Genomic DNA, 13,510 nt, shown 5'->3' on the forward strand with positions numbered 1-13,510 from the left:
AGAAGGGACAACGAAAGCTATAGGGCCTATCATGCAACCATGCGGCGTGAATTACGGAGTGGCAACTACTGTTCTATCCTTTTGAAAGAAAAGTTTGTATGTGAAAAGAAAAAGCTTATGACTAGTGGTGTTGGTAGGCTGGCTGCCTCCTGAGCTGGCTGGAGGCAAGCAGAGGGCTCCCAGGCAATGTACAAGGCTCTCGAATGCACAGATGTGTTCACTGTTTGCTTCTGAGGCTGCAAATACACAGTAACACAAAACTGCTCTTGAAGGGTAAATGAAGTGAGAAAATACAGTGGGTAAAGCCTTTTCAGTGACAGAGCTGTCACTGACTTTGGCAGAGAGAATTTACTGTGACTTTTATCTTCTTTCATTTATTTTTATGAGTGAGCGTGCTTGACCACATGGTAAATACTATCAGAAAGAAGGTCTCAGGACACCAGTCTGCTCCAGCTGCTATCGTATGCCAGGTGCAAAATGACTATTACATGTGTAGCATTTTGTAGAAAATCTGTATGTGCTACTCCTGACAAGAGCAAAGAATATGGGCTTATTTGCGTTATTTTTATAAAGCTTTTGCTGTCATGACTTTGCTTGTATTACATCCTTGGAACAAGGAGTTGACATTAGAAAAGGGAGATGTCCTTATTGCTGTATGTGGGAATACAGGTTTTCAGAGGTGCTCTTTGAAAAACTTGAAATACTCAAGTCAATCTGGCTCATTTCTTGACTTAAAAAAAAAAAAAAATAAATAATAGAAATCTAAAATTTCTGGTTTAACCCTTCTGTTCCAGAATACCACATGACGGATTTATTTAGTGTTAGTGGTTTATCTCAGTTTATAAATTGCATGTAGGACATGATGTCCCGCACTTTCTCTTAAACTACTAGTTTCTTTTACCCGTTCTCTTCTGTTTTCTGATGTGGATCTAACACCTGCTTTGGTATGTGCTGAATACTTTGTCACTTGGTTTCTGGCTATCAGATCTGATGAATAGCTTTGCCTGTCTTAATGTTGAAGATTTGTCTCAGACTTCCAAAGCAATTGCACAGGTTATGTGAAGGATTTATTTTCTTTCCAACAGAGTTTTTCCTTATTGCATGAGATTTTTCTAACTTTGTCCTTTACAAGCAGCATAAAATTAAACCAATACAACAATTTTTATTTTTATTATTTTTAAACTGGTTTAGATGTTGTGTCTGTGTTGCTTCAGGAGCTATATATTTATAACTAATTTCAAGTTAAATATTCACTGAATATCTTATTTTTGAGCTGACATTTTTTAAAGTATACTCTGTTAGGCCTGGGAGTTGTTATATTATACTGTAAAGCTAAAAATATAATACCAGGGAATAAACAGATGAAATAAATATGTTGTATGAATGGTACAGCCACCTATTATTCTCTTTTTAGCAAAGATTATGATAAAGCTCGTCTTAATGTAACCAAGCCATCTATAAATACTACTGGCTGGAAGGTAAAGCAATACAAATTCCATTTAGGAGAATGATGTCCTGAACGGTATATGGGGGAAAGATGCCACCCTGCATCTTTCACTGTTTGCCTTGATACTGACTGCTGGGCATATAAGAGATGTGATACAAGACTAAATCAGGCTTTTGATCTAACCTATGGTAGCTGCTCTTATGAATTAAATAAGGCAGGATTTTAAAGAGGCTGATGACTGCTGATGAAGAAAAAAGGTACTCAGGAAGATGGTAGTTTATTCCCAGAGGTTTGCTTTCACATTTATAATGAAATCTGAAACCAGGTCAGTTTTATGCTTTCTTTTCTTGCTTATGTGGAGGCAGATATTTTTCACACATGTGCTTTTTTTAGCGCTAAGTTCTTTATGGGTCAAATCCTAAGAAACTTAAGAGCAGATTAATATTTTACTGGATATGTCTACATCGTCTGTTGTGAGTTGCTCAGTCTCTGTGGTCCTGGCAGTCTGAAGCCCACAACTGATGCTGTAGGCTTCCATGGCTGAGCTAGTACAGCTTTGCAAGGTTCGGTCTTGGGATCTGCCATGGGGTCACTGGAAACCAGGGTGCTTCTTGCCAGGACAAGGAGAAAAGTTGGTTGGATGTGCCTGCTATGCATTATGTGGAGTCATGTACAGACAGCCAGGAAAAGCCTCTGTATCTGACAAAAGAACCTTGATTAAACAAATCTGGGCTTGGTTTGCTAAACTCCTTCTGTACCAGCAAACTCTTAGTTTACTTATTACTTTTTTCACCACAATATTTACCACCATGGGTTAATATAATAAGTAACCATTAAATCATTGGCAAAAAGAAGGGGATTTTTTTTCTTTCCAGGAAAAGTGTTTTCTGCATTTTTGGCCTCATGATATTTAGTGCAGTTCCTTGCATAGCTGCTGCAATTTGTTAAAAACGGTGGGGCTGTAAATCGTTCTGTTTCCGTGTAATGTTGAGCCACATGGAATTTCAGAGTTTGAAACTGCATCTAGTAGGATCTAGGTTGCTTTCTCTCCTTCTCTTTGTCTCTCCTTCTCTTCGTCCCTCCTTATAGCAGACTGACGTTCTGATCCCTAGTACACCTTTGCATGGGATTATATAGACTGCAAGAAACAGAATTTGACCAATGTTTTTTTTTAAGGTATGCATTACAGCTGCCAAAGGCTGGAAACAATGATAATATTCTAGACCAAGGAAAGACAGTTTTTTGGACTATTTTTCTGAATTTAAAGTTCTGGACTGGTCAGCAGCAATAAAAGTTACAGACTCTTATAGACTGCATTTTTTTGGTGTGAATATTGGATGTGTTTGAAGGGATCATCAGGAAGGTATTTATTCTAATGCAGAACAGATTAATGAGTCTGTGATACACTTTATGTGAAGAATTTGTTCAGTGGAAGTGGATTATGGATGTGGTACTAGGACTGCTGCTGTGTTCTCAGAATACAGTAGAAGCTACTTCTTTTCTTCCTTGCCTTCAAAAAGAAAATGTAGTTTCTATAGCAGCATGTACCTTCCCATTACAAAGCAAGACGTCAGAAAGCCAGAACAGATTTTTCCCTAGAAAAATTCTTTTTATTACTTTAACTACATTTTTTGTGCTTGGTTAAGGAAGTTTTGCTGTTACTGGACTCTCACACACACTCCTCCCATTTTGATTTCTCCTGTGCTCCAGCCTGTCAATAGTCACATTTCTGTAGAGTGAAGATGAAGCGTAAAGGAAAATGATTTGTGCCTTCTCTTTCCATTTTTTCTTGCTTTCATATTTATACAAGGGCTGAATGAATTTTCACTGTTCTTGCATGCTGGTTTCCTGCTTATTGTTTTCCCATAGCACCTACAGACCTGCAGTGTGTGCGTGGACATCAGATTGGCAAAAGGTGCAAGAAAAGACAATGCCGTTTGGGGTGCTGACGCAAAGAAAAGCAAAGTGGCTTTCCTAACATCAGGCAGAATTATGGCACAAAGCTGAAATTTGAGATAAGAAAATTCAGTTTTTCTTGAGTGTCATTGCAGACTTGTCCTGTCTTGGTGTGCTTTTGATTTTTGAAACGCAGGTTGTTTTTAATGAGGCATGTCCTCTGCATATTCTTCTCAGTCACAGGCATTAAGAGATTGAAGTATATTCTAAAGTCACACTCACAAACAAGTGAAATGTAAAGAAGTGAGAGGACAGAGGGTGTTTTAGTTAAATCATTCAGTTGCTCACTGAGGAACTGCTAGCGTCTTGTTCCTGTTCATGGAGGCAAGTAGATATAGGTACACCTATACGGAAGGGAAAGGCATCTAGTACAGTAAACTACTTTGATCTGATAAAGTGAAATAAGCTGTACTGGGGCAAAACCATCTTACCAGTGTTTCTACCTTTATGTTGATGAACTGTTTCTTTCCTCTGTATTAGGCAGGCTCTATTTGTTGTATGGAAGTGGACTGAGAGTAGATGTTCTGTCACTGTAATAAATTTGCTGTGGTTGTCCTGATGTCAAAATTAAGCAAAAGTGAAGTTAAAACTTGTTTCACATCACTTCCTCAAAAAGGGACAAGAGAGCTCAGAAACATGAGGCTTCTGTTGGTGTAGGTTTGCTGTCTTTCATGTAGGTTGGATTTACGTCTGCAGCAATTTTTTTTGACCAGCTGTTGGCTTTGTTTTGACTGAGTCAGTCTCCACTCCTATATGGTTGCCGTTGTGGTGGGGCACCAGTACCAGCACATGTTGCTTGCAGAAGGTTGGTGACTTGGCTGCAGGTGTCCGTGTTCTTCCTCAGGCAGCGTGAGCTCCAGCTGTCTGAAGCCTACCTAATGTGCTGGGGAAAAGTGCTGGAAACTCCTCAGGAAAAAGCACAGCCATCTGATGTCCCACCTAGAGCCAAAGTACAAGAGTCAAGTTTGGCACTTGGTCATTTTATCAATGCGACAGACTTGATTACAGCTCTTCGTCGTAATGAACAACAAGAAAAAAACGTGGAGTGATACATGACTATGGGAAAAGTTACTGAGAAAATGCTGTCAGACTGGAAGGGCTGCCTGTTTTTTCTTAGAAGTCTGCTCACAGTATCTTGTAATGTGTTTATGCTTTAATGTACATCTGAGTATACAGTTGTATAATCATCTACATGATTTTCCTTCTTCCCTCTCTCACAGTGCATGCCAATTAAAGGCCTTGGATTTGTGCTCGGAGCCTACAAGTGTATTTGCAAAGCTGGATTCTATGATCCCAACATCTTCCCAGTGAACAGCTTTCAGAGTAAGTGCCTTAGCATGAGTTTTATTTTTAAAAATAGAAAAAATAAAACAGAGCTAATGTTAATAATGCAGAGCTCCTTTTTATCCTCATACAGGGTTATACAGTAAAATCCCAGTGGTTTGCAACTCTCAGATTATATAATCACTTAAGGAGTTCTAGCCCTTTGGTTTGTCATTCATGATGCTCTTGGGGATCCTGTAAAACATACCCACTTGAAGAATATTTGATTTATAAATAAATTTAAAAGCATGAAAAGAACTCTTGCTATGGAGAAACAGAGATTTCTGGCACCTGTGCTCAAGCACAAGTACTGAGGAAATTTTCCAGAAGTTTTCTCTTTGGCCAGAGCAAACAAGAATGTCCTAACCTCTGGCTTTGTGTAGGCTTTAACTGTTTTCATAAAATCATCATAGAATGGTCTGGGTTGGAAGGGACCTTAAAGCTCATCCAGTTCCAACCCCCCTGCCATAGACAGGGACACCTTCCACTAGACCAGGTTGCTCAAAGCCCCGTCCAACCTGGCGTTGAACACGTTTTCATTTTACTTCATTTGCAAAGGAGAATTCAAAGGAGCATTCAAATTTTAATACTTGCTGGTGAGGTATTAAAAATGGGTCAGGCCTGAGAGTCTGGCTGGCTCTATGATATGAATGACATACAGCCCACACTTGCCCAGGACACACATCGTGTGGTACTTAGACTGAGTTGCTTACAGTAAGGGAAACAGAACTCTGTTGATACTCAGCAGGGAAGATATATAAACTGCATGCCCAAAGCTGATGTCTGTTACTTTCAGCATATGACCAAAGTGTAATCGCTGCACAGATTTTGTGCTGAAATTGTTGCAGTTACAGTAGTAGAGCTCATGCTGCAGTCACAGGTGTAAAGCTGTTGCTTGAAGGTGTAACAAGGCATCCTTCTCTGCTTCCTGCTTTCATGTGAATATCATCCCCAGCTTCTTCACACCATCTTTTAGCCAAAGGTTCATGTCGTCAGTTCTCTGCTGCAGGAGTAGTTTGTATAAATACCTGGGGATGAGTAGCTTTCACCAAGCTTGGTCCATGACTGTGTGTATTATCTCCTGCCTTGTGTGAACCCTAGCTTTTCCTGTTCCACTACAGAAATACCCTTAATATCATTCAGCACTTAATGTGCACCCCTGTGATTCTCCTAGATACAGATTCAGGAGTTTTGTACTGAGAAATCATGTGTGGGATTATATGACATGGTACATATAAAATCATGCCCCCATACTACAGATCTGCAAATAAAACTTCCAAGTTCCTTCCTATATTAGTTACTCTTGAACTCTGCTTTCTTATGTAAAATGTGATGGGGATTATAAAGGAAAGGTGAGTAACTTTTGATATTAGGAAAGCTTTAAAATTCTCTATTTGTTCACAGCCTAAGTTCTAGATGCTAAATCTTTTGACCTATATTATGGGTTGGCCTGTTTTTTATTGATTTGATCTGCTTTGCATATAGACTGGCCAAGATAACTCAGTACCTCATACATGTATGAGAGAGACATATATGTCATGTGTCATGTATATATGTAGCATAAATAGCACAGTTTGTTCAACAGTTTATCTGGTGAGTATTTGTTTCCCTTTTTATATTGTGGAGTCTTGCAGAAGGCAGCTTTGTGATAGTGCTTTTTCTCTTGGTTGTGTGAATCTTTTGGTAGAGTAAGGATGATGTTTGGTTCCTCCTGCACTGCAGTGAGTTATGATAGAGTTGGGATTTAACTACTATAAAAAAAAAAATCTTAATTTTTTGTCATACCAAATGCCACAGAACACACAAAAATAATGTGGGTAGAGATCATAACAGCATTGATCATTAGGGATGAGGATGAGATTTATTTTATGTCATATCAGCTGTGTAAAATGTGTATGCTTTGGCATGTATTAGTCACCTGGGTTTCAACTGCAGTCAACACCAAGAGCAGGGCTCCCCTGGAGGGTACTTCTGCTGGTTTACAGAGGCAGAAATTGTTTTTAGATGGGAAAAGTAACTCTTCAGGCAAATGACCTTTATTTTCTCCATTTAGTATAGAAGGAGGAGCCTATATAGCTACCTTAGATTAGATATTTAGCTTCTAAATAGCTAACATAAAGTGAAATTGGTCTCATTAAAGTTTTTTCATGTGCTGATATGTTAGGGTGTGTAATTACATGAGCTGGGGTCACTTTGAGCATACGTTAATGAGAGCTAACATAAACATGAGTTTTGATACAACTCGTAATAAAAAACCCCTTCAGTTCATCCAGATGCATCTCGATCTGCCAAGCTCTACAGGTGATTTCAAAAAGTGAACAGTAAGGCAGCTATTGTGAGACTAGAAATGACTGAAGTAATGGGAGAAAAAACAGTGGTTCAAGGAAACTTAACACTGTCACTCAGCTGCATTCTGTAAAAAGAATAAAGGAAAAGATGACATGGTTAGAACGGCTGTAGTATGTGTTTGGAGGTTCAAACTGATACCAATACAGGAATTCTGGACATGAATCCTGCAAGCAGTTTCGACAGAAGATCTCTTTGTGGAGCTAGGCTGGTGAAGTCTTGTGAAAAATAGGGATGTCATCGCGCGGTTTAACACACCATTGATTTGGCTTCAGCCACATTCTTTTGCTTCTGGAAGTTCCTAAGGCTGTCTTGCTTACATGAAACATCTTCAGGAAATTCAGTTTTCCTTGTTATTTAACAATAGATTTTTTTTTTTTTTCTGGGGGGGGAGTGTCCCCTTTTTCATTTACCTTTTTATTCCATTTGTTGCCTGTAGGGTAAGCAGTCTCACACAGGGGTTATGGGCAAGTATTTGTGGATCAGGAAAAACAGGAATCCCCCTCTGTGCTCTGTTGCTGGGTCCACTTTGATGGACAAGATATCAGCCCAAGAATCATTGATTTTTGTAGACAAAATACAAACTTGCCAATAGGTTTTCCAGATTTCCTGGTGTGCTGTATGAGCAATGGAAAATTATGTTTAGTGTAAGTGCACTGGTTTTGCTTTGGAAACAGAGTAGTGCAATCATGCAACAGAATGATGAACAAATGTTAATTAAGAAGGGCTTTATCGAATTTGAAGACAATTAATTCACTAGATAGCATGTTTATGAAATTGAGGAACAATCTGAAATAGGATCAGAGCTTGTACTGTGAACATTAAGCAGTTAATGGGTCTGCTCTTCCTGTGCCTGTGTAAAGTCAGTTCTTTATTCCCAAAACTTTGATGTAATTTTTTCGCCTTCGAAGAATTCCCATGCAGATTTAGCCCACTTTAAATTCAGTAGGAAAGTGTTTGGCAATTAATAAGATCAGTTTCCCTCATGTCTAAATTGGTCTGTGTTTTCTGAACGTTACAAAGGAGAGTGAAACAAGAAAAGCAGTCAAGGCAAGCCATTTTGTAACTCAGAGGGGCCAACAGGGAGGGAAAGGGAGTCAGCACAGGAGTTCTCCTGTGTGATTGAACTGCCCATCCCGTACAACTAAAGGTGTCTCCCCTTTACTCTCCTGAAACTTTCAGGAAAGGATGGAGAAAATCGCTTTTCCGGTGGTGAATTGTCAGAGGAAGTCTACACCTGCCTGCCCTGCAGGGAAGGATGTTCTTACTGTACAGATGATACTCCCTGCTATGCACAGGAGGACAAGTATTTACGGCTGGCCATCATCTCATTCCAAACGCTCTGTATGCTGCTGGACTTCATAAGCATGCTGGTAGTCTACCATTTTCGCAAGGCAAAGGTAAGCAGACGTGTTTTACTTTGATATTCGACTCATTGTGTGGTACAGACTCATTTATGTTATAGCTTCTCAGGTTATAACTGACTGAGGCAGTCAGTTTCTCAAGTAAGGAGCTCAACTCAAGGACAGGGTGTGATTTACAAACAGAAATGCTTTGCATTAGGCATGGAGGTACCTAAATTGTTTATGTAATTTTTGTTGTGGGGTGGGTTGGGAATCTGAGCAATATATGTCTCCCACTGAAATCTGCTTACATTTATGTATGATCAGCAAAAATCAAGGAAACTACTATGTTCAAAGTAGTTTTGGAAAATCAGGCCAATTACATGGGTATCTAAGGAGGCACGTGGGTATTTATAATCTCGGGATCTTGAAAGTCTGTTTTACTGCTGCTGGGAATGATGTTTAGTTTCAATGAATTTGAGAGACTAGCAGGAAAATAATTGTATCAAAGAGAAATCTTTCCAAATAATTCTAGTTCCTAGAGAGTTTAATCTTGATTCCACAGTCAAAGATATGTTTTTCGCTAAAGTGTGAATATATTAAGGAGTGTTTATAAATTGCTGATGCAGGCTGTGGTTATGTTTTATGTACTAACCTAATGAACTGTTTGCTTTTACCTCACTTGGAACCTTCTAACATGTAAGATGCCATAGAATCTCACTGTTGCCTCAGCAAATGCAGAATATTCTCTGAAATTTCCAAATTAGAAAAAAAAAAAAAGGAAAAAAAGAAGTAGAAGCTGGTACATATTTACTACCTGTATTTGGGAGATGTAGGTGTGTGCACACTAGTATGCTACGCTGTTGAAATTAATAGCTTCTTTCACTTTCCATAGCTAGATAAGCATTTCCTTTTGGGTTTTTGGTATGCTTGGTCCCACAGTCTTCCTAATCCTACAGTGTCTGTGTTACAAATGCGTGGTTCGTTTTGAAAGACTTTAATATCCTGGAAGGAAATCAGAGAATGAGCAGTAAGAGTGTTTGTTTTATTCTCTTCTGTTTCTGACAGTCTTTGTATTTACTGATATTGCATAAAATGATTCAAATGACAGACTTAATTGTATTTATAAAGTTTTCATTGTGAAGGGTCTGTTGTAGGCATCTGTTCAGTTGCTTAACATTAACTTAGGAGAACTTCATTCCAGTTTTGTGAGGTTTTAGTCCACATAGTAATGTAACTCGATTTTAATGTCATAGACCTCATCGTGAAAGAAGCATTTCTTGCAAAACTTTACCCTCTAGACCTGCAAAGCGAAGCAGTTTATCACTTAGATCGCTTGATATGCAGCTATTGCAAGTTTGGCTTGATTATTATTTCACACTGAAATATTGATTGTTTTGTAAGAAATTTCTGTGTTTTCTGATATATAGTTAGAGATCTGAGATGAGTAAAATTGTGTACATGCACTTGTACACTTGTGTGTGTTCTGATACACATATCCACTAGAGTAAGAAAAAGATACATCTTTATTAAACATACTACAGAAGTCTTGTGTTTCTTAAAACATGCTAGTAATGAAAGGTGCATTTTTACTTTTGTGATGATTAGCCATTTCTCCAAAGTAGGCTATGAGAAAAGAAGCAGATGGGATCTAAATATTTAATACCTAAGTAATACCCTACTGCACAGGCCCGAAGGATTTACTCACACTTGGAAAGCCCTGTAGCGACAGGCGAGGGATGAAACAGCAGGTGATAAGGGGCACTGGAAGCCGCAAATCCAACCCTGCATGCAAGCGGTTCAGGACATTGATCGCTCGAGATTGACCCAGGAGATGACAGTCTTGTTCGGAAACATCCTGAATGACCAAGCAGCCTTTCTTTCCAGCTGGATTTGCCCTTTTAGTCACCATCGCACTTGTAGTAAGCGTGGGTAAAGCCCTTCCTAAATCTTCGTTCGCAAAGCCAAGCCATCAGTCAATACCAAAGAAGCACATACACACCTTGCCTTGTTTCTAAAGAACTTTTCAGTCTTTATGAAAAAGATTGAACTTATTTTCTTCTAGATTACTAACATCATAACATCCGAATGAGAGCTGGACATAAAACCTTTTTTTTTTTCCAGAAAAGAATGTGATGCCTTTGAGACATTGCATTTCATGCAGTTGGACAGAGATGGATTCATTTATAATTTTGCTACCTTAGAAGAGTGTTTGCTTTGCTTTAACCGCATATCCCACAAGGAAGAGGGGAGGCTAAGAGAGACAAAAAAATAAAAATAAAAATTGGTGATTAACAGTCCTTTCCTGCATGATCAATGTTTTCAAGGAATAGAAACTGATAAATAGATGTTCCATTGCTTTTCATGTCATTCAGCTGAGTTTTTTTCTTGGATTCCTTTTATGTTCTTTATCTTGTTGGTACAGCATGATTTTAAAAAGAAAATGATCTTGTGTGATTGCCATTAAATGAGAAGCTGTATGAAGGGCAAACACACTGAGAACAATGAGTATTTGCATGAGAAAACTGCTAGTTACATTGGATAATGACAGAAATTTGGAGTGAAGTAACTGGTTGTGTACTCTCTGTCAAGGGGGAAGACTAATGAAAGAACAGATACTGAAATATATTCAAAATATCTTCATTTTGAGAATTTCCAGCTGTTAGTGAAGCAAATTTTAATTAGGTTAGTATATCTGTCTGTGATTAAAGTTACTCTGTTAAACTGCTCATTTCCGTTGTGCTGGGTGGTTGTCAGAGAGCAACAATTTTTGGATTCTCTCCTACATATGGCACTATAATATTCAAATAGTTACAAAAAGTAATTTTTAGTACAGCTTTCTAAGAGAAAGAGCTGCTACCGTATCAAGAAACGATCTTCAGTCTATTAAAAGAGCAAAGGATGTGGGTTAAGAGTAAAAAAAATCAGAAGTTAAGGCCACAGTGCTGGAAAGAATGAAGAGTAGATATGTGGCGTTTTGGTACATTTGTTGATCAGTAAAATGAGCTCAGTAAAATGAGAAGGCAAATGGGATCAGACTACTACTCTAGAAAAAGTGATTGTGCAAAACACTACTTAATGCTTGTAGTTTCTAGAGGCTTCTGGTAAATGCTAACTAAGGTCCTGAGAGGTTACCGTCTGCAAACAGAAAGCACCTTGGGAAGAAACACCCCTGGCACTTTGACTGTGATATTGTGAGTGTAATAATTCAGAGAATGATAACAACCCTTTAGATGATGATGGAAGTGACAACCTTGGTTGCAAAAAATTCAGCAGGTCAGTAAGAGCAGATGCACATCTGAAGTATTTTAGAGAAGAGAAGAAATACTTCAGATATTTGTAGAACAGTGGTTACACATATTATGACCAAACAGTACTTATAAAAGGAAACTGCTGTGGAAGAGTCACTCATCAGCTTATTTCATCAATAGTGTGGAATATATGTTAGATCAAAGCCGGTTACTAAAAGATCCATCATTGGTAAAAGATCTGGTGATCTGCTTCCAAAGAACATAGCAATAAGAACAGAGATGTTTTCAACAGTTGCTACCAAAGTGGTTCAATGAGTGAAAGATTTTGACAAAATGAATGGTAATAAATAGTCAAAGCCTACATCAAGCCAGATGACTGGCTTCTAAAAGCAAGTGTTCTCTTTAGAGGAACATTGAAAAGTCTCTGAAGTTTCAGGTCTTTTCTTTCAGAACTTCTGAAGGTTCCTCTAAAGAGTCCTCTTCAGGCTTCTGAAAGAGCTCTGCAAAACTACTGAAGTATTTGCTGTGGAGGGAGCTACTGCTTACATTAATAGCAGTAGAGGAAGAATGTAAGATAGGAAATGTGACATCTGTGTTTACAAAGACTTCCCTTGATGGTGACAAGTACTAAGCAGTAGGTCCAGCTTACACAACTTGCAAATTCGTAGGAATGGTAATAAAAAATAGATACTTGTTCCATGGATGAGTGTGGGAAGTGGGCTTTTGTGAGAATGTGACACCCTAAAAATATATTTATGGCTCAGTGAAGGTGGGTTATGAGCATGTGGGTATGAGAGTACTTTTGCTAAGGTTTGCCACCAAAAGCTTTTAAAAATTATGATCTCAAGGGGCCAAGCTACACTTCTGGTAAGTAACCAAGAGATGACTGAGGAAAAAGTGCAGGAAATATGGTATAAAACCATGTAAGACAAAGACATGTTGACATGCAAACAAGTATCATGTTTCCTCTTAAGATATCACTAGAGAGTGTTCAAAGCATCTCTCAAGTTGTTAAAAAAATATCAAATAGGTGTTTCGCAGAACTTGAAGTTGCTATATGTCACTCATAGGCCAAAAATAACATGGATCCCAAAGTATAAAGCAATTCAAATAGAATTTAGAAAGATATTTCCATTATTGGCTGTTGAAACACAGGGTTTTAGTGAAACATCTGGTGCAGAAAGTCCCTAACTTTTATTGTTGGAATCTGGGAGGACAGACGAGGAAGAATCACTCTTTGGTATCCCCCTTCTTTAATAATACAGCACAGGCTGTGACTTGAAATAGGATGATAGAGTTTAGAATTCATTCCTTTTCTCAAAAGCATTGTAGTTACTCACGCAGACTTGCATGTTTGATAAGTGGCAAAGCAAAATTCAACTCATTTGTCCAAGACACAGTTACTCCAAAGTACCACTGGTACCAATGAACAGAGTCTTGGCATTGCTAATCTGTAAATGAAACTGCCAACTAGTGACTTCAAGCAGTCGTCAGCATTGGCAAACAGTGCAAAATAGAACTGCAGACAGATCCTGTGAGAAAGCTCAGATCGATGGCGAGGATTTCATTTGAGGCTTTGTCAAACATAGGTGAAAGTGACTCAGCAGCCCCAGGATTAGCTCAGCAGCAATGTTATTAAACTGCAAGTGTCATAACTGGGGAAAATCACAGGCAGAAAATGTGGCCCTTTGCCGAGAGAAGGGAGAATTCCAAAATGATAAGAATAAAAAAAAAGGAAGAATGAACAGAAGGAGTAGCAGAAGCTAAACCACTAGTAAAAATCATTGTAGGGAAAGACAGAAAAAGATGAAAAATTTAACAGATAAAGCAGATGCTACTGCTAT

At 38.5% G+C, this 13,510-nt stretch overlaps 1 protein-coding gene across 1 annotated transcript in view; it reads left to right on the top strand.

Moving 5' to 3' along the window:
- The window catches only part of GPR158 (G protein-coupled receptor 158), a 183,728-nt gene that overhangs the window by 75,498 nt on the left and 94,720 nt on the right, over window positions 1–13,510 (top strand). Inside the window, exons 3-4 of the mRNA XM_065666605.1 lie at window positions 4,624–4,726; window positions 8,255–8,472. Of these exons, the coding sequence (XP_065522677.1) occupies window positions 4,624–4,726; window positions 8,255–8,472 (321 nt within the window). The remainder of the gene's footprint in view (window positions 1–4,623; window positions 4,727–8,254; window positions 8,473–13,510) is intronic.

The sequence above is a fragment of the Lathamus discolor genome, chromosome 2, assembly GCF_037157495.1.
Source record: "Lathamus discolor isolate bLatDis1 chromosome 2, bLatDis1.hap1, whole genome shotgun sequence".
Lineage (NCBI taxonomy): Eukaryota > Metazoa > Chordata > Aves > Psittaciformes > Psittacidae > Lathamus > Lathamus discolor.